The 24,457-nt window shown below is 42.1% G+C and overlaps 1 protein-coding gene across 1 annotated transcript in view; it reads right to left on the reverse strand.

Annotated features, from left to right (window-relative positions):
* Positions 1-211: 211 nt before the first annotated feature.
* XYLT1 (xylosyltransferase 1) overlaps positions 212-24,457 on the reverse strand; it is a 192,437-nt gene continuing 168,191 nt past the window's right edge. The window contains exons 9-11 of the mRNA XM_048061443.2: positions 22,652-22,847; positions 16,399-16,732; positions 212-8,351 (exon numbers count right to left, since the gene is read on the reverse strand). Of these exons, the coding sequence (XP_047917400.1) occupies positions 8,029-8,351; positions 16,399-16,732; positions 22,652-22,847 (853 nt within the window). The 3' untranslated portion in view covers positions 212-8,028. The remainder of the gene's footprint in view (positions 8,352-16,398; positions 16,733-22,651; positions 22,848-24,457) is intronic.

Here is a 24,457-nt window from a genome sequence, read left to right on the forward strand (position 1 = left end):
AGGCACCTGTGAAAGTTCCCTTCATAATTACTATGGCTGGGAAACGAGGCCTGAGAAATGACTTACCGAGAAGCATACTGGCATCAGCATTGGGATCACAGCTCAGTAATGCTTTGTTCCATTTTTACTCCTAAAGAGCATCAAATAGCGAAGTTCTTTTAAATAAAGACTTCCATTAGTGGGTTTAAAAATAACACAGTGTGCACATCCATTCCTAAAGACAGCTTTTTTTTTATTTTAAAATTCTGCATCTGAAAACACAGTATGACAGAAAGCATTTATGTACAACTGCAGTGTTTTTGGTATAATACAGTATTTAATACATCCATTTCATTTTCTGCAAAAAAAAAATGCTTTATTGGACAAAAAAACAAACTCCCATTGACAAAGAATACAGCTAAGGCACATTGTTTTCTGCTAAATGAAAGACAAAAGGGTGCAAAAAGGGGTAGTGCAATAATTGCTGAAAATCACATTCTACTACAAGAAAAGCATTCTGACTTTGAACTTTGATTACCGGTCAATTTAAGACATTTCAATATCTCATAAAATACTCCGTTAAATAAATAGCAAAATATCTACATCTTTCAGTGTGTTCCATTTGAATTTCCAATTTTTTTTAAACTTTGCTGTATATACATGTTTTTTTTTCTTATTCAATAGCTTACAAAATATTTCTGTACAGTTTTATGCATATTATGATCTATAACAAAATAGTTATTTCTTAAAACTATATTACCACCAGTCTTTGAAAATGACAGAATAGGAATAACTTATTATGGATTATGTTAGGCAATACAAAAATCCAATCAACCAAAACCAAAATAACAAAGTCAGAAAAATCATTTCATTAACTCGAATTAATACTTTTTGTTTCACAAATCTTCTTTGCTATGTAAACCCTTCTCAGTTGCCTTTGGGTTGTATACGCATCAGAACGGGGAACAGGGTAGGATTTGGGAGTCCTAAAGCACTGCAGCCTGCCGGGAATATTGGTGCTACTGAAACATGACAGTTCTCCATGGAGAGAAAGTATTAAAGAAACCAACACATCCAAGCCTTAGCAGAAGGCCTTGGTTTCTGCTGACTTTGGTTGTCTCCAAAGGCCAGATGTTTGGAAGTGAATTTATGACTTTGATGATACAGCCAGACTCCTCTGTCTTCTATGTTAGATTCCCAACCATCACTCAAAATCTGGCCCCAAGTGGTGATGGTCTTCAGATTTTAAGACCATACCATTAAAGAGGGTACAGCTTCTCCCAGTTACCAGTATGACTCTGAAAGGCATGCTACTATTTCATGTCAAAATGAGTGAAATTACTCCAGAAATTCTTGTGCATCTGAGAGCGGTCTGTCCTGTTACAGTCTGGAGATAAATAAAAAGCTATTAAGTTTGCACTTTGTAGGTAATTAAATCCACCTTCCTTATCTACAGTAAGTTGCAAAAGACAGAGCTCATGATTTCCTAAGGTTTATATGAATGTCTGAGCCTTCCTTTTGCCCAATGGGAAGGTCATTTTCTTCCCTTAAAGACTGCATTTGTAAGCAATTTCTATTGTATTTGTGAAGTGTAAGCTGACAGCAACACAACTGAGCTGTAATAGAAATCTCAAGGTGCCTTTTATTCCTTCCACAACAAACAGAAAAAGTGAGCAAGACACAGACAACACCTAACTTTCTAACATATTTTAAGGCCACATTTAGAAAGGATGAAAGTAAGGCTTTCTTTAAGGGGCAACACACTGGATGCCACAATGGGAACAGACACTGAGCACTTCAAAGCCAACAGGCTTTACCAAGGAAAATCTGGAACACCATCCCAATTTTGGCCAGTAGGTCTGTGCCTTCGTTTGGACGTAACCTAGAAAATAAAAGTCAATGCCACAGACATCCTCCTCCAGAATATTCCCAGCAAACTGAAGGTGCTCCCCTAGCAAGAGATTACTATCGTCTCAGTCGAGGGTGTTAATTACAACAGAACTAAAGACAAGCAAAGTCATTACAATATACAAATGCAGCGCAATGAACCGCGCCTAGAATTGTCACTCTGTTATCAGAGGCACCTGTACAGTATCTTGCTGTTTATTTGGCAAGGTTACATGTAATACTTCTAGGTTTTAACAAAGTAGAAAGAGAATTTGCATAGATTGTACATTCAGTTCAAGGAGATTTCTGGTACCTTTTTTTGTTGTTATCAGGTAAACGTGTTTGCAGACACAGTGAGGTAGCAGCTGTGATAGCACCCATGAGCAAAAGAAGGTAACCAAGGCAGAAGCAAAGAGAAGAGAGTGATCTATACACTGTCGTTAGTATAAAGGAGCAAAATCAACATGGTACCTGCAGTCTGACATCATGAGGGTTAATTGCTGCCAACAACACGCTCAACTGCAAAAAGCCTAATGCTGCTGCTGTCCTGGGTGACATGGGCTGTGAGACCTTGTTGCCTCAATTTTAAATGCTCTCAGCCTGATTCTCCTTTTCTTTACATTGGTGGTGGTGAAGTCTTTCAAAGGCCAGTTACAAATCTGAACACTTGCCCTTGAATAGCCTACAGGAAAAAAGGCATTTCCCTACAAAATCCTTCCCACACTTACTGTGGATCCATATGCAACATATTCTATGATTCTATGATACTGTCTACAGCATCCTGGCTGCTCTTAACCCTCTTTCACATTTGTTTGGCTCCTCTATGCCTGGCTGCAGCAGCACCTGCCCTCTGCGGGGAGCTCTGCAGGCAGGTCCTCCTGTTCTCAGCAGCCCCCCTGGGCCCCCAGGACGGGCAGTGTCCTGTCCCCCCAACACCTGCTTGTATCCAGCCCATGGATGGCAGCCCTGGAGCTGTCTTGGCAGAAGCTGGAGGGTTTGGTCTGGGAGAACTCTGTTACATTTTCAGTTGTCATTGACTAGGAGTTTAAGGCGATGTGCTACAAATCCCTAAGACTAGCTTGGAGGCCATGAATAGTTGAAAAAAAAGCACATATAAATCATTACCTTCTCGCTACCAGACTGAAGCTAAGGACAACGGAAAATGCTGCTAACCACTTTCTACCAGGTCAGTCTTTCTCTGCTGCTGAACTAACCAGACCTACTGTTACACGTATTAAATATCTGTGCCTGAAGAGTCAGGAAGAGATAACCGCTGTCACTTTTACAGCCACCTTCATGTATGTTAGTACTGAGCTGGCTGAAGGCTGCTCTGAAAAGCAAACTTTTCCAATTTACTGCTTGGGGTTTTGAAGAAGCCTAAGGGATTTGGCTCACATGAATACAAAACTTCCTGCCCAGTGGAAAGCAAAGGAGTCAGCCAAGGTATAATTTGGCCGACTCCTGAAGCCTTGGGATCTGGGAAAGCAACGAGGAGGGTGTGATAGCCAGCAGCAAGCTGGCAGTTCTCTGACATCTGTGATGAGTACTACAGAAATCAACAGAAGTTGGTCCTCATTGTCTGGCCACAATTAGAATCTGGATTTGGTTTTATTTTTATCTGGGAAGTCAAAACTAAGATCTCACAGTATCAGCATTTCTCAGTCTTGCTGTGCAGAAGAGTTGCCCAGTTTGTTCAAAGTATTGTTGCCATATGCTTATATGAAACTTTCGCAAAGTTTTAGCATCTTCTTTATCCTTATCCTGCCCAGAGAAGCTGTGGATGCCCCATTCCTGGAAATGTTCAAGGCCAGGTTGGATGGGGCTTTGAACAAGCTGATCTAGTGGAAGGTGTCCCTGCCCATGGCAGGGGGGCTGGAATTAGATCATCTTTCAGGTCCCTTCCAACCCAAGCCATTCTATGATTCTGTGTCTCTCCCTTCAGTCAGGTTTAGGAAATTCCAGCTCTGATTCACTGACTTCACTGCTCTGGTCACTGTAATAGCAGCTAAGAGAGACTGAGGCTTCATTAGTATTGCAGTTAGCTCTGCAGATGGACAGAAGGTGAATACACATCAGTTGGTCCTTCTGAAGGTGCTGCAGGATCGTTGTTAATTTGCTGTTAAACAACTGTACATGCATTGTGCATTAAAGCTGATACTTAGGAAAGTCAATTTGTAGCACACAAATGCACATTCCTGCATCTCTAGGCTTAGCGATAATGAAGGCTTAGCAACAGAGACACAGATGGACTTCCTTGTGTAATACTTGCCATCATGGAGGGATTCTTAAAATTCTCTGCTTGCTGAGAGCATAAAAAATGAAGGCATAATTTTAATTCTAGAAATTTGAATATCAGAAAATGAAAATATAAATATGATTACTCAGTGTCCAAATGTCGCCAAAGAGTTGGACACACTTAAAAATATACTGTCATTTGAGCTATTTCTATTAGCCTCGAGGCTTAACATTACCATATAAACAGGTCTGCATATCACTAAGACTGACTTTGGATGTAATTTATAAATCACGTATGTAGATGTTCTACATCTTGCCACATTTCCTTTCTGTGTAATACTGATTGATCACAGAAGTGTGACATGGCTATTGCACAGAATGGGCACAGAATTTAAATGAGCAAAGCATTATACACAGAGGACAAATGCGTGCATATGGAAGTAGACCCCTTTGCCACAGAAAGGGATTCTGATCAAAGCTGGCTTTCAGTTGGAGTCCTATTCAGCAAGGACTAGCCAGTGTGATTGGAAAATAACACTAGCACATTCAAATGAAGATGCATAACTTGCTTGTTTTGTACGAACTGTGGTCCCTGCTCTGAATTCTCCTTTTCACCAAATGTAAGATCTGTGAAGTTATTCTCTTCTAACAATATATAATATTCATCACAGGCTCCAAGTGCCTGCCATTTCAGAACCAGAAAAGCCACTTAGCAGAGCGTTGTTCTTAGCAGCACTGCCACAGCCACAGCTTGGAGCAAGCTCTGATTCCTGATGGAAAGCCTGACTTTCCATGGGTTTTACTGCACAATTACAGCACTTTGCAACTCAGACACAGCGTCCCTATAGGACATATGTGTCTATGGCTGCATACTAACAGCTATAGCTGAATTTGTCATTTAGGGCCAAAACTTGACACTCAGCTCAGAAGATGTTCCAAACATGGCAGCTCATCCTCTGATGATTTCAAACACATGTAGTAGTTATTCACAGGATACTGTCACCCCTTTTATTTATGTTGGACTTATCTCTGAAGTCCTTACTCAGAATCAGCGCTCCATGGAAATTTTGCCTGAGAAAGGGCTGTAGGACCAGCCTCTTCAGTTCTACAGCTAGTGCTGCGAGTACCAGCTTGCTACAAAACTTTTTTGTGTAGATGCTTTTTGTCTTTCAGAAAACAAGGTAGTATTAAAGAAAAATTATACATTTTAAACCTAACGTATAGTGTAAATAGACACATCAGCAACCATTTGATTTCTTTTCCTTTTTTGAACTAAAAGAAAATAATTTGTGCCTTACATTTTAAGTTGCAGAAGTGGCAGATTTTCTTCTAGCCACAAAAGACTGGATTGTTGTCACCTTCTGCTTCATCTAGTTAATAATGAGAATTTACCAACAAAGCACTTAAAACATTCCTGTTAAAGAATAAAAGGGTATCAAATTTAAAAATCAAGTTATCTGCATGTGTTGTGTGGGCGCACCGTTATACATATGCCTATGTGCAAGACAGACTGAAGATTTTGCCACTACCCCAGCAGTCTCATTGAGAACAATCATTGACTAGGATTGTTAAAGAACTTTATTGTGTGCCCTAAATATGATGTTCTCCATTTGATCCGCAGGGCTTTAACTGTGCAGTTGCCGTCGCATCAATGTGACTAAAGCCCTGGATTTCACAATGAGGATTGAAGTCCCCAGAAAAATCTGCACTTCATGAAGGAATGTTAGATTAACAATCAGCACTGTTAAAAAAACAAAACAAACAGAACAACAAAAAAACCCTACTGAGTAAGTAATGACACTGTATTTCTATTACATAAACCTGTTGGCAACCCTGGTTTTAAACACACTGGCCTCCAGAGCCAGCTGAAAAGCAGGAACATTATTTTGACTGAAATATTTCAACCAGCTCTCACTGCTACAAGCTTTCCTAAAACTACAGCTCTCATGACTGTCGAGATCAAGAAGAAAAAAAGAAAGGGAGGTGTGAGGGGAGGAAGGCCTTTTCTTAATAAAGGCAGCTTCAGTTAGTAAGATAACATAATCTTCAAGCTGCAAAAGCAGCACCTACTAATTAGTCATTGACTAAAACATAAATAATAAATACCTAAATTGTTCCTTCTATGCATCCATTTTCATGCCAGATAAACATTTCAATGCTCTGCCTTAATGCCAGCACAGCTGACACCGCAATTTCAAGTCCAAAGCAAACTGCAAGTAGCTTTAAACCAATACTACGGAGAGAGAACAAGCCGCTGGGATCTCTGTGTCACGATCATCTTGCAAGTGTTGTTTAAAAGGGAATTCATCCTTTCTGTGTGATGCGATTACAGAATGATTTAAGGGTCTATTTCCCCCCTGATGTGGAAGCTTAACTCTCATCAGCAGGAATGAAAGTTAGACATACCCACAGAAGGGTAAACAGATACCTGGCTTTATTAAATCAACAGGATTTTTTTTCCTAGTGAACCCAATAGCTTCTAATAGCCTTTCTGGGTCAAGAGATTACCACAGCAACAGAAACGAAGTGCATGTTTTATGCAAATGCAAAATGCATCAGTTGGAGATGAATTTGCACATAAAACCTACATTTAAAAAAGTTTTTGGAATGTAAATGCATTTTTTTCCTACTGTAGAAAATGCAGCTTAAAATGATGCAATACAAGCCTATTTCAAACAGGGCGCAGCCTGCTAGAAACTCTGAAAACAGACAAGAACAGAGTTTGTTGAGGGAATAAAGCAAAAGCACTAAGAAACATGGTGTTGCTCTTTCATGTCCAGCTTTGGTCAGGAACCCTGATGTCCTGCACAGCCTTCAAGGTGTCCTGACAAGCCTAAAAATACCCTTCTTCATGAAGAGCTGGCAGAGCTGAGATCAAGGCAGGAAATTAGTGTTAAAACTTATTAGCCACTACTCAATTATAGGGAAGAAATGTGTTGCTGCAGATTCAGGTCCCAATCTTGTTTACACTGATAAAAATAATTGCCAACTCTAAGCTACAAAGGCCAAATGCCACCATTTTACTGGTTCTGAGCAACTCCGCTGCCTGAGAAAAAACAACTCAGCTCATCAGCAAACGCGTGAGCAGACACAGCCCAACCTACCCAAATTTACACACACACTTGCTGTTCAGGAAGTCTGCAATGTGCATAGGTGCTGGTGGGCTTAGAAAGACCCTGCAGATTTCAAAGGGCTGAAATCCAAAATGCTTCTTGGGCTTTTAAAATAATACTGCTACTACCCAGACCCTGAACCTGACCGCATGAGAAATGAAAGACTAATATTGCAAAACACCAGTTCCATTTAGAGTTTAGCATGAAATTAGTCTGAAAATTCTCTGAATGTAATCTGAACGTCTCTGCTTCAGCTTGCATTCCCTAACTAGGATGACACCAGACATTAGCTGAGTCCAGAATTGCTTTGTGTTATATATAAAAAAAAATAATGAGGGTGTACCATAATTATTTCATGTTCTGTAAAGTAATGCGGCCATATGGGATATAGCCTGCAGTAACCAACCTCCCCAGGAAGCATAAATAGAAGGGAATTTTGCTGTGATTTATTCATGGTAGCAAAATAATTAAAGCCTATGAAACCGCAGAGGTACAGACAAATTTATTTTTAAAAAACAACACTTTCAGCAGCTGCTCCTTCACTGCCCTCTCCATGGCTGCTACTACTTCAAGGCCTGCGTGGCCGGGGCCAGCGGGACAGCAGAGGCGAACCAAGCCGTTCCTGACAGAGCTGATGGAGAGAGCAGTGCCAAAGGCCTTGTCGGAATTATTATTTTTTTTTAAGAACTATATTGCGATATGTAACAAAAAAAAGTATAATGTTCCCTTAGGTGAAACCTGGTGTGAGATTCACGTACGAAGCAAGGTTAAATTCCCTTTTAAAACCCTATGCCGCAGGAGGGCGTACCGGCTGCTACCTCAAGCGCCCGTCGGGTTTGACGGGGCCCAGCTCCGATTTGGGGTCCGGGCTCAGGGAGCTCCACGCTGTCTGGGTGCAGGCCTGCATGACGGGGCAGGCGGTGGGGCCGGTGCTGCAGATGTCCACGGCCGACCAGACGCTGCCCACCAGCGAGTCCACCCAGGCCTCCAGCCGGGCGCCCACCAGCGCTGCGTTCCTTTTGGCCTGGTCCACACGGGCGGCGCTGATGGGGATGTTCAAGACAGGGTTCAAGCCCTGGAAGCTCTGCTCCATGTACGCATTCTTTGGAGGCCCGCTGTGATACTTCAAGGCTTCCTCTGGAAAAAGCAGAAATAAGCCCAAAAATCAGTGTGTTAAAGAAAATCTTTAGGATTTAAGGGTTCGGCACAACAAAAAGGCAGGCCCGGCCTCGTGGGCTTCCCAGCATGGCACTCGCTACAAACTCCTGTCCATACCTGGAGCTTGAGCAATGTGCAGTTCCCTGCAAGAAACTCATTTTTCAGTCAGGAAAAGCTAGCCCTGCTTCTTTCAGCACAGAGGAAGCCCGGGAGCTATGCCCTGCTCAGCTGAAGTTACCTCTGCAGATACGCATGGGCGATCACACTTTGAAATGAGGGAATGGTTCAAAGAGACCTGGAGGGAGAAGGCTGCCAACTGCAGACAGACCTTCAAGTGCTATCAATGATTTGTCTGGAAGAAAGAGCTGAGATCTTGGCCTATTTTTGCTTCTCACCTGATTCCCCTTCCCCTGCTGTAGAAGTCACAACATTTATGAGCTCTGTCTGCCTCCAAAACCCGTGCGGTACCACTCCTGGCACTGGAAAGACAACACAACCGCCTCGGCAGACCATACATGGCTGATGAAATGTGTGTAACTCCAGCATCATTCCTGGAAGTGCTCCAGTCTCACTGGGAAAGTGCACTCTAATGACAATCGTATTTCCAGCTCTTGCACTGAATAATGGATCGAGACCATTTCCTAATGACACGGTTCTTTGCATTGTGGTTGCTTTTCTTACAGTAACTCTTCTACCTCAGCAAAATGCAGCACATTGTCATCCCAAATCTGTAATATTGCAGCAAAGATCACTGACAGACTGTGATAACACCTTCAGAGAACTGGACGCTGCGGGTCTGACCACCCTCGTCTAAGGCACACTGACTTCTCAAGGTCTGAGAGCAGGTTACGGTGCTACTCATAAAACCAGAATGTGACCCTCTAAAAATATTCACTCGGTGCCTCTAGGGAGTAAATTTTCAACCATTTCTTTCTGTTCTCAGCTGAGTTCTTTACCATCTTTGCTCCCGGCAGCACAGAGGATATGTTTAGCTCTGCCAACACACACACTGTCTAAAACACAAAAAGGGCCCATTCAGGGTGCTCCAGGCTAGGAAAGCCACTGGGTTCAGATATCATTTAGAGGCCAGGAATTACATATTCATGTCTACAATTCCTTCCACATGTCCTTGCTGCTTGCACTGCAGCCTGACACTGAGCCTTTTCTTCCACACAGAGGACAGTATCCCAGGCACTGGCAATAAATCAGTACATTTATTTAGAGGGAAAAGGGACATTTAATTGGAGCTTTGTTGTTATATTTGCAAAGTTTTTAATGTCAAATACTGTGCAAGTCCATTACTTCAAATCCCCTATTAAATTAGTTCGGCAGATTCCCATCACCATTATACACTGGTTAATTGTTCCTGCATTCATCAAACCCACCTTTTTTAGTTTTGTTTTAAATGTGTTTTTTTTTTTATTTATCCAGAATAACCGCTAGTCAAAAGGAGTTTGTTCCATGCACATGTGTCAGAAGTGTGCTCTGCCAGAGCACTGCAGTTTAAGAAACAGAACAAGTACACATGATTAAATTTCCTCCTTTGGAAGCAATTAAATATGGAAGTATGTTTGTCAACATATTAATTAAATAGGAACATTATAAGTAAAAATCCCCAAATAAATAAGAGTTGGCATTACTAGCAGGATCATCTGATTGAAATCAGCAATTCAGAGAGCTTGTTGAATTAAAGGCTGTTGTGCATGTGTTTTCTGCCTGGAACAAGAGAGATGTTTTTCCAGACAAATAATGGGATGAAACAGAACTTGCTCAGCATTGGGACTTTGTGGATTATCAGGACTGAAACCTACAGAAGCTGTAGGACCCAGTGCTGGCGACGCAGCAGGAGATGATCTTTTCTCTGTGGCCCCTGCTGCTTAAGATCAGGGGGCTGCTCTTGCAAATCTAAGGGTGATAACCTCAGCATCTTCAACACATGTAAATGTCTTCATTTTGCTGTTGCTGTAATTGTGTCCGACATGCCAGACTTCTCCCCCAGCACACTGCTGCTTTGCGCTGCACCACCAAGTGACCGCTGCGCTCTGCTCTAGAACCAGCCGCGCTGCAAGGACGTGCCCGCAGAGACAACGGCAAAAGTGCATAATGGAAATGAAGGGAAAGTTTTTTGAAAAACAACAAACAAAATATTATCAGCAGATAGGAGAAGGAAAGACCGCTGGGGATAGTACTTAGAAGAAACAAACCACGGTGTTTTTCAGTGTGTTATGGGCCATAACTGCACACAGAGAACATGTCCTTCCCTGATGTGAAACAAATTATGAAACCCTGACACAATACTAGGAGGGGACTGCCTGTCCCCACAGCAGAGCGAATACCCAAAGTTAGGTGTCTGCACGTGCTGTAGAGGAGCTGGTTAATGGCAGTCAGAGTGCAGAGCTACGCATCAACAGGAAATTCTGAGGATTCAACTCAGAACCCTCTAAGTCTCTGCTGAAGAGTTCGCAGGAGAAAGTAATAAATTCTCATCCTTGTTTACTGCCCACGCTGCTCATCCAAGCTATGGGAGATGGAGACGATTCCTCTTTGTAGTAAAGATTAAAAAAAAAGGAGAGAGAACCATGACTATAACCTACTGGGCTGGGACAGGAGAGGAGATGCCCTGAAATACTGCACAAAGGGAGGCTGGAGCTACTGGGCATGTTTTTAAAGCACTGACACTTCAGTCCTTGCTCATGAAAAAAAAACCTAACAAATGTAAGGCTTGCCACTATGAGACGTTTCTTTATGCACTGAAAACTCTACAGCGACAGCAACCAATTCAAAATTAACTGGATTGCAGACATTAAGCCACTTTTTTTTTTTTTTTTCTAATTACGAAGACATCCATATAGTCCTTTGAGGTAGAGGATATACCAGTGAAAAATATATTCCACAGACTTTAAATTACCATTTTAAAAAATAAGGTATTTTTGTCCCCCATTTTTGTTTGCACTTCACTCTGGGAGGGCATTTCATTTCTCAACTGACTTTTCTTAGTATAACTTCTTTGGACCGAACACGCAGCCTGTAGTCAGCTGCACAGGCTGAGATTTCAGCATTTTTGTGTGGGTTTGTTCTTCATTTTGCAGAAAAAGCAAATGAGTTTAGACAGAGAGTGGGCCAAAGAATGAAAAATGTGATTACCTTGGTACACACATTAAGGCGCTAGACCTGTGCTTTTTTTAAAGCAACACAGAACATACAACTTTATTTCTTTACCTGAATCATGTTGAAACCCTCTGGCAAAGAGGTTATTTTTTTATTGACATTTGGTTTGTTTTCTCTTGCAGCAAACAAGACAGTGCTGCATTTGCTCATTGTGAAGCTAATCGACTCCTTGTCAACTGGATCTGAACTAAATTTCGAAGCAAATCCTTGTCTTCAGGGTTTTTCTTGAAATGACGATTCCAGGGCATGTCTACTCTTCTGCAGCCATGTGCCTGCCTGCTGCTATTACTACATTTATCAAGAACATGTCATGTTACAGCCGGTTAATTTAAAGAAATCACAGCAGTTCTGACACAAGTTGCCACCCACTTTATAATCTGTATAGATGCAATTAGAATTGATTGAGCCACTGCAAATAACCAACGGCAAAACAAAGGTTTCCCAGCATATACTTAATTAAGATGATCCATAAATATGGATTAGGTTAAAAGGCTTTTGAGATGCGTGTGCATCACAGGATGCCGTCAAGCCTTTGAAAGAGGAAGCTGTAGCTGGAGGGCACTGGACCAGGAGCTGGGGTTCGGGGCTCCCTGCCCTGTGGTGGGGCAGCAAGGAGCAGAAGCCCCACGTAAGGGGCACATGAACGCAGTAGGAACCGAACACGAAAGGTTTCTCTGAAGGAGGAAGAAAAGGATGCTCTCTGTCCCTGCCCTCTTTACTTGAAGGAAGTTTTTAATTCATTTAATTATTTATTTTCAATCCAGCATTTGGTATTGGCTTGAGGTTTGGGGTTTTATCTGCCCCAGAAGTGAGTCTGCCCACTGGCTCACAGTAACCTATTTAGGTTTAATGAAACGGGTACTATACATTAAATGCATGACAACTCATTAGCATCACTCCAGCTGGGAGATCACTGCAGAAACTTTGCCGTGAATATAAACTCAAATTTGAAAATGAAATTGCTTTGGCTTTTTCCCTGCACCTCTCCGTGCTCCTGGGAGCTGTGTGTGATCACACCTGGCACGAGCGCTTCGCACAGACTTTGCACAGCACCAACGGGTGGGAAAGGGGGATGATGGAGATGCAGATCCAGCCTCTACTGAATTTGCTGTGTTTTCATGGGAATTGAAATATACTTGGTAGCTTGGATGAGTCTGAGAACTGCTGGTTAAATGGCCTGGATTATGCCCGTTGTTTGCCTCTGCCTCTCCGGTCCCTGTGTAGGGGACCTGGACATCAAGTCTTGAGTCTCTGAACTGCTCTTTAACTCATGCTGCTGAAAGCAGACAGTAAGAAAGCCCCGTTCTGTGTATGGCCACTGCTAGTGATCTTCTAGTCATCTTCTCCCTGTTCTGTCTCCTCCACGTTACACTCCCTTTCTGTCTTGGCACGATGCAGTCCTGGGGCACCCCGATGGTCCTTGGCAGCTCTCCCATGTCCTTACAGTGAGCATGGGGTTCTTGGCTTTAACACACTCGGCCATATGGTGAGAAACTCCGAAATCGCCAGTTAGAAGAAGAGAAGAGAATCTGACTGTGAGGGATGTAGGGGGAAGGAGACACTGGTGGACCAAATGAAGCCGAACCTGATTTCTCCAAATGAGTTACCTGGCAAATTCACGTATTTCATGTGTTCCACCCCCTGGACCCCGTCTTTTTTCCCTTCTTTCTCCATTAACTCCAACCAAGCAAACACTTGAAGGCACTCTTGAGCCAGAAGGATCTGCTGAAAGGCAAAACTGATCCCTGACAGAACTCAGAGAAAACAGGCCCAGATTTGGATGCCTGGTAGAGAAAGAGGAGCAAGAAAGAATAAATAACATTGGACTCCAAACCTCCCACTGAAGTAGCTTTGGAAGCCTCACTTACTGTGGAGACATCCCAAACTTCCAAGTGTACTCAAAAACACTGTATAAGAACTGATCTCTGATCTTTTATAGATCCAGATTTTGTAAAGGGCAATCAGTCCCTGTTTTTAAACAATTCACATTCTGTCGGTTATGCACATCTGGACATAATATCACAGAAAAAAAATGTCCCTGATTTCCCTTCTTGGTTTTACTTGCATGCACAGACTCTAGGCCAAAATTAATAAATAAATGGGAATAGAAGATGAATAAACTAGCTACATATGCTGTTTTTATAAACTGCTAAATGAAGTGTCTTTGCTGGTAGCTGTCCCAGAATTATTTTTTTTATTTTGAATTGTAAACATGAATTTTAAGAGTCATGATACAGCAATGAACACGTTTCAGTTTACTTAACAGAGGAGAAGGTTGCTCCCTTCGTGACGCTGAGAAATTACGAGCAACTTTACCTTGTGCTCTGTGCTGAAATCGTGTAGATACGCAGTGATTTAGGAAATACAGTGATAGTTGTTGTGTTCTTGCTCTCAGGATACAAGAGTTTAGTGGCTGCTGTCAGATTTGTGCAAACATTTTTTAGAATGACACATTATGCACAAAACACATATTTTTATGTATGTAACTATGTGGACTCCAGTTTCTATGTCTGGTGTATATGAGACAGAGTGGGCCTAATCACTGTGAAGCAAATGAAGCAAAGTGGTATGAAAAAAGTTGCTGGAGTAACAAGTTACCTGTAAGGGAGACCTTTCTAACAAGAGTTATACAGCTTTTTTAAAAAATTATTATTATTAATTGAGGGTGAAAGAAGAAGATGGTGGGAAGAACAGCATTCCAAAACAACCCCTAATAAAGCATACTCCTCTCTTCTACTTACAGCTCCCAGCTAAGTCTGATGTGTGTTTTATTTTCAGTGTTAGGACAAGACAATAATACTACTCCTTCATTTTAGGAGATTTTGGCAGCTTTCACATTGTCTACAACAGTAACAGAAATTATTCTTTTAGAAGTTCTAATTCTTCTGTCATACTCTCACAATGCCTTTATTTGGCAGAGAAAAATATATTTAAGTAATAAAGTGGTGACAAATTGACAAAAGCTGGAAATCAAAGCTAAATGACAATTGCCAGCACAGAGCACAATAGTGTCAGTCAGACAGAAAGCCTTAAAACAAACAAACAAAACACCCAAAAATTTGCATTGTAAATATAATTCTAACTGGAATGGAGTGTCACTATCTGCCCTGTAATTAATTTTCTCCTTTACCTCCATGCCTCAGACACATGGAGATTATGCATCCCAGCATCAGTAGCAAATCACTCCTGAGGGTTTTTTCCTAGATAATATTGTTCCCAAGCTTTGTATTTCATTCCTACAGCAGATTCTCATTGCCATGTGAAAGAATAGGGCTCTTTAACAACACATATGAGCCAGATCTTCTCCTGGTCAACCAATGTGCCAACTTTTTCTTTGTTATATGTGGCAATATGGAGTGGCTCCATCGTATCAGTGGAATTATTTGAGATTTAGAGTTTGGACCAAAGACACTTTCAGCTTTACACCATAAAGTAGGGACTCCCGGTTGAAGTCTGAGACACACTTGACTTTCCACCGCATTCTCCCATTGTATCAAAAAGCAGCAAGGTTGCTGGCTGCATGCCACATTTTCAATCCAATTTATGCCTTAACTGTTAAATTAGCAAGGAACGTGGAATTCATTATTTACGGGAGACAAGTCAGTAACAGCTGTGCTTAGAAGTAGGTTGCCTCAAACTTAAAAAATGTATTTCTTCTACACATGGTGTTACTTCAAAACGTATCACTATCTATTACCTAATAACAGCAGCAGGTTGTCCATGGTTTAGTTTCTGCTTAAGAAACGATGCCACCAAATGTTAGAAGAAGAAATCAGTAAGTTAGCTGTTCTGGTGAGAAATGTGTAGAATCAGGCTCCTGTTGAGCAAGATAAGGGCTACATTAGCTCTCAGCAGTTGTCTGGTGGTGTTTGCATTACAGAAGCAGCACGTTATGCTGGAAGGTAAATGCCTGACTCAGTTTATTTGCTGCCTTGTCAGGAAGAAGAACTTCTGAAAACTTAATAGGATCATTCATGTATCTAGCAACTTTAAGATGTCTAAAGTTATGAATATTAATATTAGGCAGATGGAAGCACTTGAGCATGTTAAGAAGAAGGGTAAAGATACTCCTAGCAACAAACTTGTTTTGATCTTAGTGAATAAGAAAACAGGTGTGGCTACAGAATGTTTTCTCACAGCCCAACGTGCTTGGTACTGGCTGAAGAGCCAGGCACTCAAATGACGCAGGGGCTGGAGGTCTGCATATGCTGGCAGCCCAAGGATGGCTCAGTGCTGCTGTTGCAGGGAAGAAAATGTTTTCTTTCGAAAAATGAAGCCTGGGTCTGATACTGCACTTACCAGGATTGCTGCATTTATAGGTATTTTGGTAACACGAGTGTTTGGCATGTACACAGCAGGTTTTGGCAGGTATCAAGCAAAAGTGAATGCCTGGACTTGACAACCTGTCAGGTAGCTCCAGCCTAGGGTAATTTTGACTAATCCAGCATTTCATATATTAAAGTTGTTTATCATTAAACACACAGACTTTGTCAAGATAGCAGTTTAAACATCTGTAACTCTTTATGAGCAAATGCAAAGCTTCAGAGAAAGGTCCATTTTTCTTTCTATTTCTAAATGATGGCTTTTATGATTACTGAGAGTCTGAACTTCTCTGCATTTTGAACTGTGCGTATTTTACAGATATAAATAGCTTTTTGTTCAAAGTGGCTGTGCTTTACAAACTGGATACAGACGCTTTCACCTGTCTTGGTGCAATAAATTCTTCTGATTTACTATTTATAATATTCCCTTATTTTCCCTGTTTCTAGTGCAGTGCTACTTCATTTTTAACAACAGCATTTACAGTGAATACAGACACAATAACTGTATTATTCCTCTACCAAATAATAAAACTTACCTTGTTTGATAGGCTGCCGATTTGAGAAGGTGAGAGGAGTAACGAGGAATTTGGTTTCAGCTACCTGTACCCAGTGGTGCAGAATTTTTATTGTCCAGACACCAGGTCGCAGGGGCAAATTCAAAGGTGGTTTGTAGTGAGTATATTCTGCACTGGATTCAATAAGAATATCATACGTTGCTGCTATTACATTGACTGGATCCACCCAAATGACAGTAACGGTGACGTTGGGGCCTTTCCCCCATTTCTGCATGCCAACTGGCTCATCTGTTGGCCCAAGGAGTCCTCCAAAGTTCCGGAAAAGCCTTTCCTTGGCGTCCCACTCGGTGCCGATCTGAAATCAGAGACCACATTGCTGCTGACATCATCTCTGCAAGCATCTGAGACCCTTTTGTCGAGTGAGGGCTCTCCAGACACACAAATCGTATTTCTCAGATGACATTCACAAGGTATACACGTGAGGTAAACTTGAAATTGAGGTTTGTTTTTTTCCCCATTTGCCCACTTTGGTTGATATAGATGTTTTTCCATGGTAAGAGTGGCGTCACAGGCTACAGCAGCTCTCCTTTTCCCTCACATGAAAGCAGACCATAAAGTACCAAGCCTAGTGACAGGACACAGGCTGTGTGTAGCAGTGTATATGACCCATCATCTGCTGGGTAAGCAACACGTATAATACACATTAGAGACAGACCCTGCTGTGGAGAGCTACCCAGCTACTGCTAAGAGCAAGGAAGAGGCGTTTGCTGACTTAGGGGAAGTCACATTGGGTCCTTTACTACAACCTATATATGAGATGCTGCTTCCTTGCACCCCCTTCCTCCCTGATGCGGGAGGTTATTTCTGGTAAACTCTTTCCTTACTGTCATAACAGTTATGTTGTTTTTTATTTATTCCCTAACTAACAGTAAAGCAGCTGATTCACAATCTAGTGTAAATATTTAATAGACCTTTCCTTTTCCTAGCAGCTTTCATATTTCAGTGTTCTTTATATGAATTTTAATGGTTCACCCATAACCCATGTGATGATACAAATTTACAAGCTGTTGCCATTAAACACTTGTACGCTACTGAAAAAAACCACATCTGTAAACAGATAGCACAAAAATGTAGTAATTGGCCTTCTTAGGCCAACTGAAAGATTTTTTTTACTATTCTAGCACTATATCTAGCATGTGCTTATGAGGCTGAATGTTAACAAACCAGTTCCACCAATTCTTCAAAAGGAAACAGAGCGGACCACAGTACTGAAGGTTGCCTATTGCTTTTGGACTAAGTACCCATTTTCCTTGTCCCATGAGGTCCCGATCCCGTGACCTCAAATCAAAAGTAATCAATATCAAAAAAGCTTTGAGTGACCCCATTTGAAGGGAAGAACAAGAGAACCCCTTGGCTCCTTTTGGAAAGCAGACATCCGATGTCATTCCTTGGAGAATCATACAGATGTCTTCATCAGCCTGGTACTGAAATCTCTCACGGTCCTTCGGGTGTTCTCTGGCCTTAGTTTTCAAACAGCACAGATGACCTACGAGTTGACTTGTTCCCTACACAGAAACCACTGGATTCTCTCATGTGGTCTCTGGAGCACCGGGCACACAAAGACAGGATCCTCTCTTTCAGCATATGAGGATATTAAAGATGTCCCCAGTGCTGCACTGCCCTTGTCCCTAATCTGCTTTCCTCAAAGCGTGACAAACAATTGTAGCTGATCTGCTTCAAAGATTTTTCTGCTAGATTTCATCCTAATTGATGAATATAATCCAATCCAATCCATCCAATATAATATCTGGTAATAACTGATAACTGGTCCCAATATAATGCCCGAATCCCCCAGATCTGGAAATCGTAACACCTGATGTCTGCTACCACTGATCTCTACACGGGAATCTGTCTAGTCCCCAGTCCCTTTTAGATCAATCACTGTGGTTGGTAGACAAATTACAGGAGGACTACTAGCAGAAAGCCACAAGGCCAGTAGAATAAAAACCTAACATCCCAAATCCATCTGTCATCATATGAATTGCTCCTAGAGGACTATGACACTGCAGGGTAAGAGACAAAATGAGCCTTCTGCTACTCTGCAATCAGCACGGCACAATGGCTGGTATTTCAGAGGTGTTTCACCTAGGACACCAGCTAATCCAACTAGACAGCGTAGCCCAGTTATCAGACCCCAGCATGGACTGCCTTGAGGAGCTGTCAGCGCAAACTCTCCTGACAAGACCGACTGAGCTTATGGAAATAAGCTCAGAAAGGAAATTTCCTGACCAGATCTTATTACCTACTCCACTGACCCTCACTGAGTGTGGCCGTATCACACCTACCGGAGCTCAGGAGACCTGGAAATGATAAAGCCGCAACACGTGCAACAAATGCGCACCCTCCTGGGGAAAAGAAAACCCTATAGGGAACAGCTCTTTCTGCCACACCCAGTATTTATTACTGAAATATACCCTGTATTTCTTACCTTTATGAAAGATGACTTAATCCTCCAGAATTAAACATGCTAAAGGCCTCCTTCCCAATCCCAGTAACGTTCAAAGCAATAAATTGCATCAGGCCTAGCTAAGCAGAAGATTGTGTCTCGTCTATGAATACTGCATCCCCTCTAAACCATGGCTGATCTCAAACCACAAGAGAACGGGAATAATGTTATTCAAGACTCTTGCTATCTCGAGATTTTCTAGAGACGTTAAAGAAATTCAAGCTAGAACAACTTTTAGGAAGTACTGCCAGTCTTTGTCTTTGAGAATGATTTTCCACCAGCAGAGAGACACCTCACCAAAAGACCACTGCCTTCTGTTAGAAACTCCACCCAGACCTATCCTCACCAGCCTCAAACAGCAGTGTTAGTCCCAAGAAGAGTGCTGGGGCAGGGAGTCCACAGCCTCAGTGGCTGCTACAATTTCAAACGGGCCTGTTCAGCTGCAACTCCACAACACAGATGAAGCCCACAAGAGAAAAAGTTGAAGGATGTGGCAGGAGCACCCCTGCCATCTCACAGAGGGCCACAGGACACTAGAGGAAGGACAGGCAGGGAGCGTCACCATCTATTTACAGGGCCTGCCCTTTATTACCAGTTATTTTCCCATGCTGCGCAGCTTGCAGGACAAGCTGGTTTTAGAAGCACAGTATTTTAAAAGGAATTTTACTTAAAGCACTATTCAGAGGTTTATATCTCTTCCCTTGAACTTTACACAGCTGAGTCCCTGGTACTGAATTGTCTGATTTTACAGGCCAAAAGATACTACGGTCCTATAATATTTTTCATAGCACCTTAAAACATTTTAAGTAGGCTTTCACTTTCAAATGGAATGCACAAAGTATGGGCTGGAATTGAGCAGTAATGAACAACTGATAAAATACAAAGGGATGTGGCACAGAAGCTGACATTTTCCACATCATTATTTTAATCACCATTATTTTGGGCTTCAAGAGCAGGCGCTGCACACGGGGTATGCTTGGAAAGCTGGAACTCCCTGGCTTAAAACTCCTGTTTCTATCTCTGTTCAGTCCCAAGATAAAATTTTCCCAAGATAAATTATGCCTTGATTACGGGTTTGTGTCTCATTGCTCACCACAAACAGGACCATTAGGTTCACACAATGCACACTAATTGCCTGCCACCTAGTTTATTTTATTCTCTGTGATGAATCACAAGTCTTAACAAGACCAGAAATGAACTTAGTGTTCCACTGATACACTCTGAGCTGAGACTGTTAGTGCTCTGCAGCGAATCAATCTTCTGCTTTCCATGTAGCAGTTATCATGGATCCAGACTAACAGGATACTTAGCATGAGTATTATGTGCAAGCCAATTTTAGGAGATGTGGGAACTTCTAAAAGAAAAGGAGAAAACACTTGGAAATCTTCTCTCTTGGACTTCCTGTAATGTCATTTTATTTTCTCAGCCCAAGAATGAGTGCAGAAGCCTCGTGCAGTTGAAACACTGTTATTAACCCCAGTGGCCTGTGAGGCAGCCCAGCCAGCTGATTCTTTGAGGTGGCCTTTATGGGATGTATGGTGAAACCCCCTGGTCGGGATGCAAAATGTGAAAAGCAAAGCCAGGAGCAGAGCACAGGAAGGGCTGACTCCTGCCTGGAGAGACCCGATCGTCTCTGCTGCCACTGTGGTCGTGTCTCAGCATCACAAATACACCCAGGAGCACGTTCAGCGTATTTGTGCTTTTCCTGATTGGTCTAATTGGTGAGCTGGGAGAGGGAACAAAGCTCCCAGCCCGAACGCCTCCATTCTGTTTTAAATTTCTGCCAGATTATAGGATGAAATTTGTTGGGAAAAAAAACAAACAGCAGTTTTATGTCTCAATAAGCTCAAATCCTAAGTTTCTTTTCTGGTGTTTAACCTGCTAAACATTGGTGCCCTCATCTTAGCTGAACTGCTAAATTTGCTTTACACTTGCTGGACTTTGACAAAGAAGTGGCATTTTAATTAGCAGCAGCAGCAGAGAGGCTTTCCAACCATACTGAAGCTGAAGAGGTTAATGCTGGATTTATACCAGGGTAACTGAGAGAATTATTTGGCTCAGAGGCAGAGATGACTGCAGGCCAAGGGAAGGCAGAAAGTAAAATAAACAATTAAGAAAAAATTAAATGATTGACTTTGCACCTCCTGGTCTTTTAAAATATGAATCATCTATGAAAGCAGGGGACCACTCCTGAGTTTAGGCGAGAAAAAATAATGAAAACAAGTAAGCAGCCACCAACACTGTTTTCACAGATTTCAAATGGAAGAAAACATTTCCTCAGCCTGAAAAAAGCTGAAAGGTGATTAAATCCTCCCCATGCTTTGCACTCACACAGCGTCACTGCAGCAGCAGACCACACAGGGCTGTCTGCAGACCAGCCGTGGTCCATGAGGACAGGATCGTTAGTCCGGTGGGATTCGGGCATCCTCCCTGCAAGACAACACGCTCGGCAGAGCTGTGAGCACAGCGCAGCAATGAGCAAAGCAACCGACATGCTGTTGCTTCTCCATCAGGGGACACTGATGCTGGGCACTGCTGCTCCAGGACATCTGTGGGCCAGGCTCATGGCTGCTGCAGGGCTCGTTTGGGGAAAAAAAGTTTGGTTCTAATGCCCTGGGGAAACGGGGGACCGTGCAAGTGGCCAGTGAGTAAATTCTGATCCTGTGATTGCTTCCTCCCTACAGCTGAGACAAAGTCAGATGTAGTATTTCTAAATACTTTTATTCGAGTTCCAAAATAGTGAGATAATGTATTTGTTTTTATCATACAATTAGAAAAAACTCTTCCTGCTGCCAGCCCAGTTGCTTTCGAAAGAAAGACTCAGAGCAGGCATCAGGCGAGATTAAAAGTATCAAATAAACAGCAGAAGTACTCCTACAAATCACAAGAATTAAAGCCTGTATGATCATTTATCACTGCATGAAATGGCAAGTCTACCATCAGACACACTGATAAACGAAACACACCTTCCATCCATCTCTTTAATGGCACATTAATGTCATGGATTTGCCATGCACACCAAAACACTGAATCCTACCTAGGCATTTCTTAATTGCCCAAGAAGACGGTAATTTATGGACTTGGCCATAATGACTGGAACGCATTTGTTCAATCAATTTTGTACCTTAATTGAAATTTGTGGCTTAACAAGAAAAATCACAAAATTAACTGCTCAGGCAGTTGTATCTTTAAAACAGAACACAGATGTCAGGTTCTATTAGCGGTCAACTCTCCTGATACATTTTAGGGTACACCTTTTACACTGTACGTCAGATGTGGAGACAACTCCCTACAAGAAATAACAGGATTTGTGGGAAATCTCATCCACTGCTGTGATAATTTTCTCTTTCACATTACAATATCAATATTATACTCATATGTGGCACTGCTGCCTATCACTAGCTTTATGTTTTTTTTCCCAGCATATTCGTGAGAGGAATGCTTACCACATCCCCGTTCACATCTGGAGCTGCAGAAACATCACATTTTTCAGCTCCCATGTATCTTTCACAGCAGTCATAACAATCACAATCGCAAAACTTTTAAGTTTCTGAGCCCCTTTTACAACAGTAAACACCTTCAGTTTGTCAGAGAGGAATGAGGATATTCAGGGTAACGTAAGAAGTGAGGGTTCACCACAGTATTGCCTTTAAAAAAAAAGCTGTGCATTACACTGCAGAGCCACTCTGAGCTAAAATTTACATGGCAATACGATTTCAAAGGCTGTTGAACTAGCATGCAATCATTTGGATGGCTATGAATACTCACCTCTGAGAACTGTAACCTTCCAAAATCACTGGGTGGACTCGCAATCTTAAAGACTTTCTTTGGCATTACCCACGTTTCCAAAGTCTCTAGTTTGCTGACAGCCAGGTTGGTGGCATGGTGTTTAATTAGGAAACCTTGAAAACGGTCAGCAAGGAAGTAAATGTGGACAGAAACTGGGTGGCCCATGGGATAGTATCTGTAAAACAGCACATGCACACGCCCAATGGTTACACACAAGAGACATGAAATCTCCACTTACTTGGAGATAATGGCTTAAGAAGCATTCATTTTAACTAGAAAATTCACCACTGTACATTAAGAGATTTCAAATGTGTTCATGACTCATTATCAAATATTCTTAGGCTGTTCTGATTACCCTCAAACATAAAAGTTACTAAGAATATAAACTCATTTAGAAGCTACCCACAGCTTTAAGCTCCTTAGGAGATACCTCCACATGCCAGAAAACTCCCCTCCCTTACTAACTGGGTAAAAAAGTGGGAAAAAAGTGCCACCCATAGATATCCATTATTAGGTTGTTTACGAGGGTAAATGATGTTCAAGAAATGTGTTTATTGCTCTAGATCAGCATTCTCCTTTTTTTTTCCTGCCCTCACCAGGGTTAGTCCCCAGTGGTACCTGATAATGGGACAGCAGCAGGCTGGGGACAGCAGAGGGTGCTGCGAGGCTGGGCGAGGGCAAGCTGACGCCCCAAACCATTCTGTGCAAATAAATCTGGTCTCCAGCTCATGCCCCAAGGGCAGCGCTCGGCAGGGTTGCACAGCAGTGGTGGACACTAGGATCCGGTCCCTGTACTTTAGGGAATGGACTTCATGTTCCTTAAAGATTTGAGATGGCAATTGCCACAGATTTTTTTTTTTACTCATAATTAAAAAGAAACGGAAAAAAGGTCAAACAGAGGAAAAACCTCTAATTGGGACATTTGGAAGCCTTCTCTTACAGGTTGGATTTTAGAGACCATGTAGTCATTGATTCAAATAATTAAAATTTGTGGTCAATTGTCTGCTGTAATCTTAGAAAGAACTGTAATGATGGGTGTGTGTACATATGGATGTAAAAACAATTTAAAATACGTTCATGGCTCTGAAATCGAGTAATTTGCTACTTCACAACTCTGACATTAATTGTCAGTCAGGTGTGCTTCCAACACATTTAGAACCAACTAGTATTAAGCCTTCCCAGTCAAGTCAGCTAAGACCGACTCCTTATGCTAGTTATTATAGCTCAAGACACTAGCTGGAAGAGAGCTAACCAAGGATGACTTTCCATTGCCTGACACCAGCAACACCCAGAAGTCTCTAGAGCCTAAGAAATAAACGTAACGAGATGGGGTACAAACAGGGCAGCACTGAAGGACCGAGCAAGAGCATAGCAAAGCTATGCAGCCAGTATCAGCAACAATCTGACTTGTGCTGAGCACGAGGGCCTCCTGTTTTATATATGCGCAGCAGCAAATATTTACAATATTCTTGAAATAGTCTGAGTAAATTGTCTCTTGGCAGCAGTGAGTAAAAACATCTAGAGATGGAGAGAAATAAATTAAATCTCAATCGCACATTAGCATTGCTTCCACTGAAGATGCTGATATGCAATCTAATTTGGTACCAGAGCAGTCTGCAGGGGGCACATCTTTTTGATGCTGTGAGCTAGCCCTTGTTAGAAAAGTGTGCAAGGCAGCTTCTCTTATAAAAGTCTCCTGGGCAGCTGCGGGAGGCAGCATGGGATTGACTCCAAATGTGATGTGAAGCGGTCGAGGCTTTCCTCGCAGTGCCTGCAGCAGTGTGA

This window comes from Anser cygnoides, chromosome 15, assembly GCF_040182565.1.
Source record: "Anser cygnoides isolate HZ-2024a breed goose chromosome 15, Taihu_goose_T2T_genome, whole genome shotgun sequence".
In the NCBI taxonomy this organism is placed as follows: Eukaryota; Metazoa; Chordata; class Aves; order Anseriformes; family Anatidae; genus Anser; species Anser cygnoides.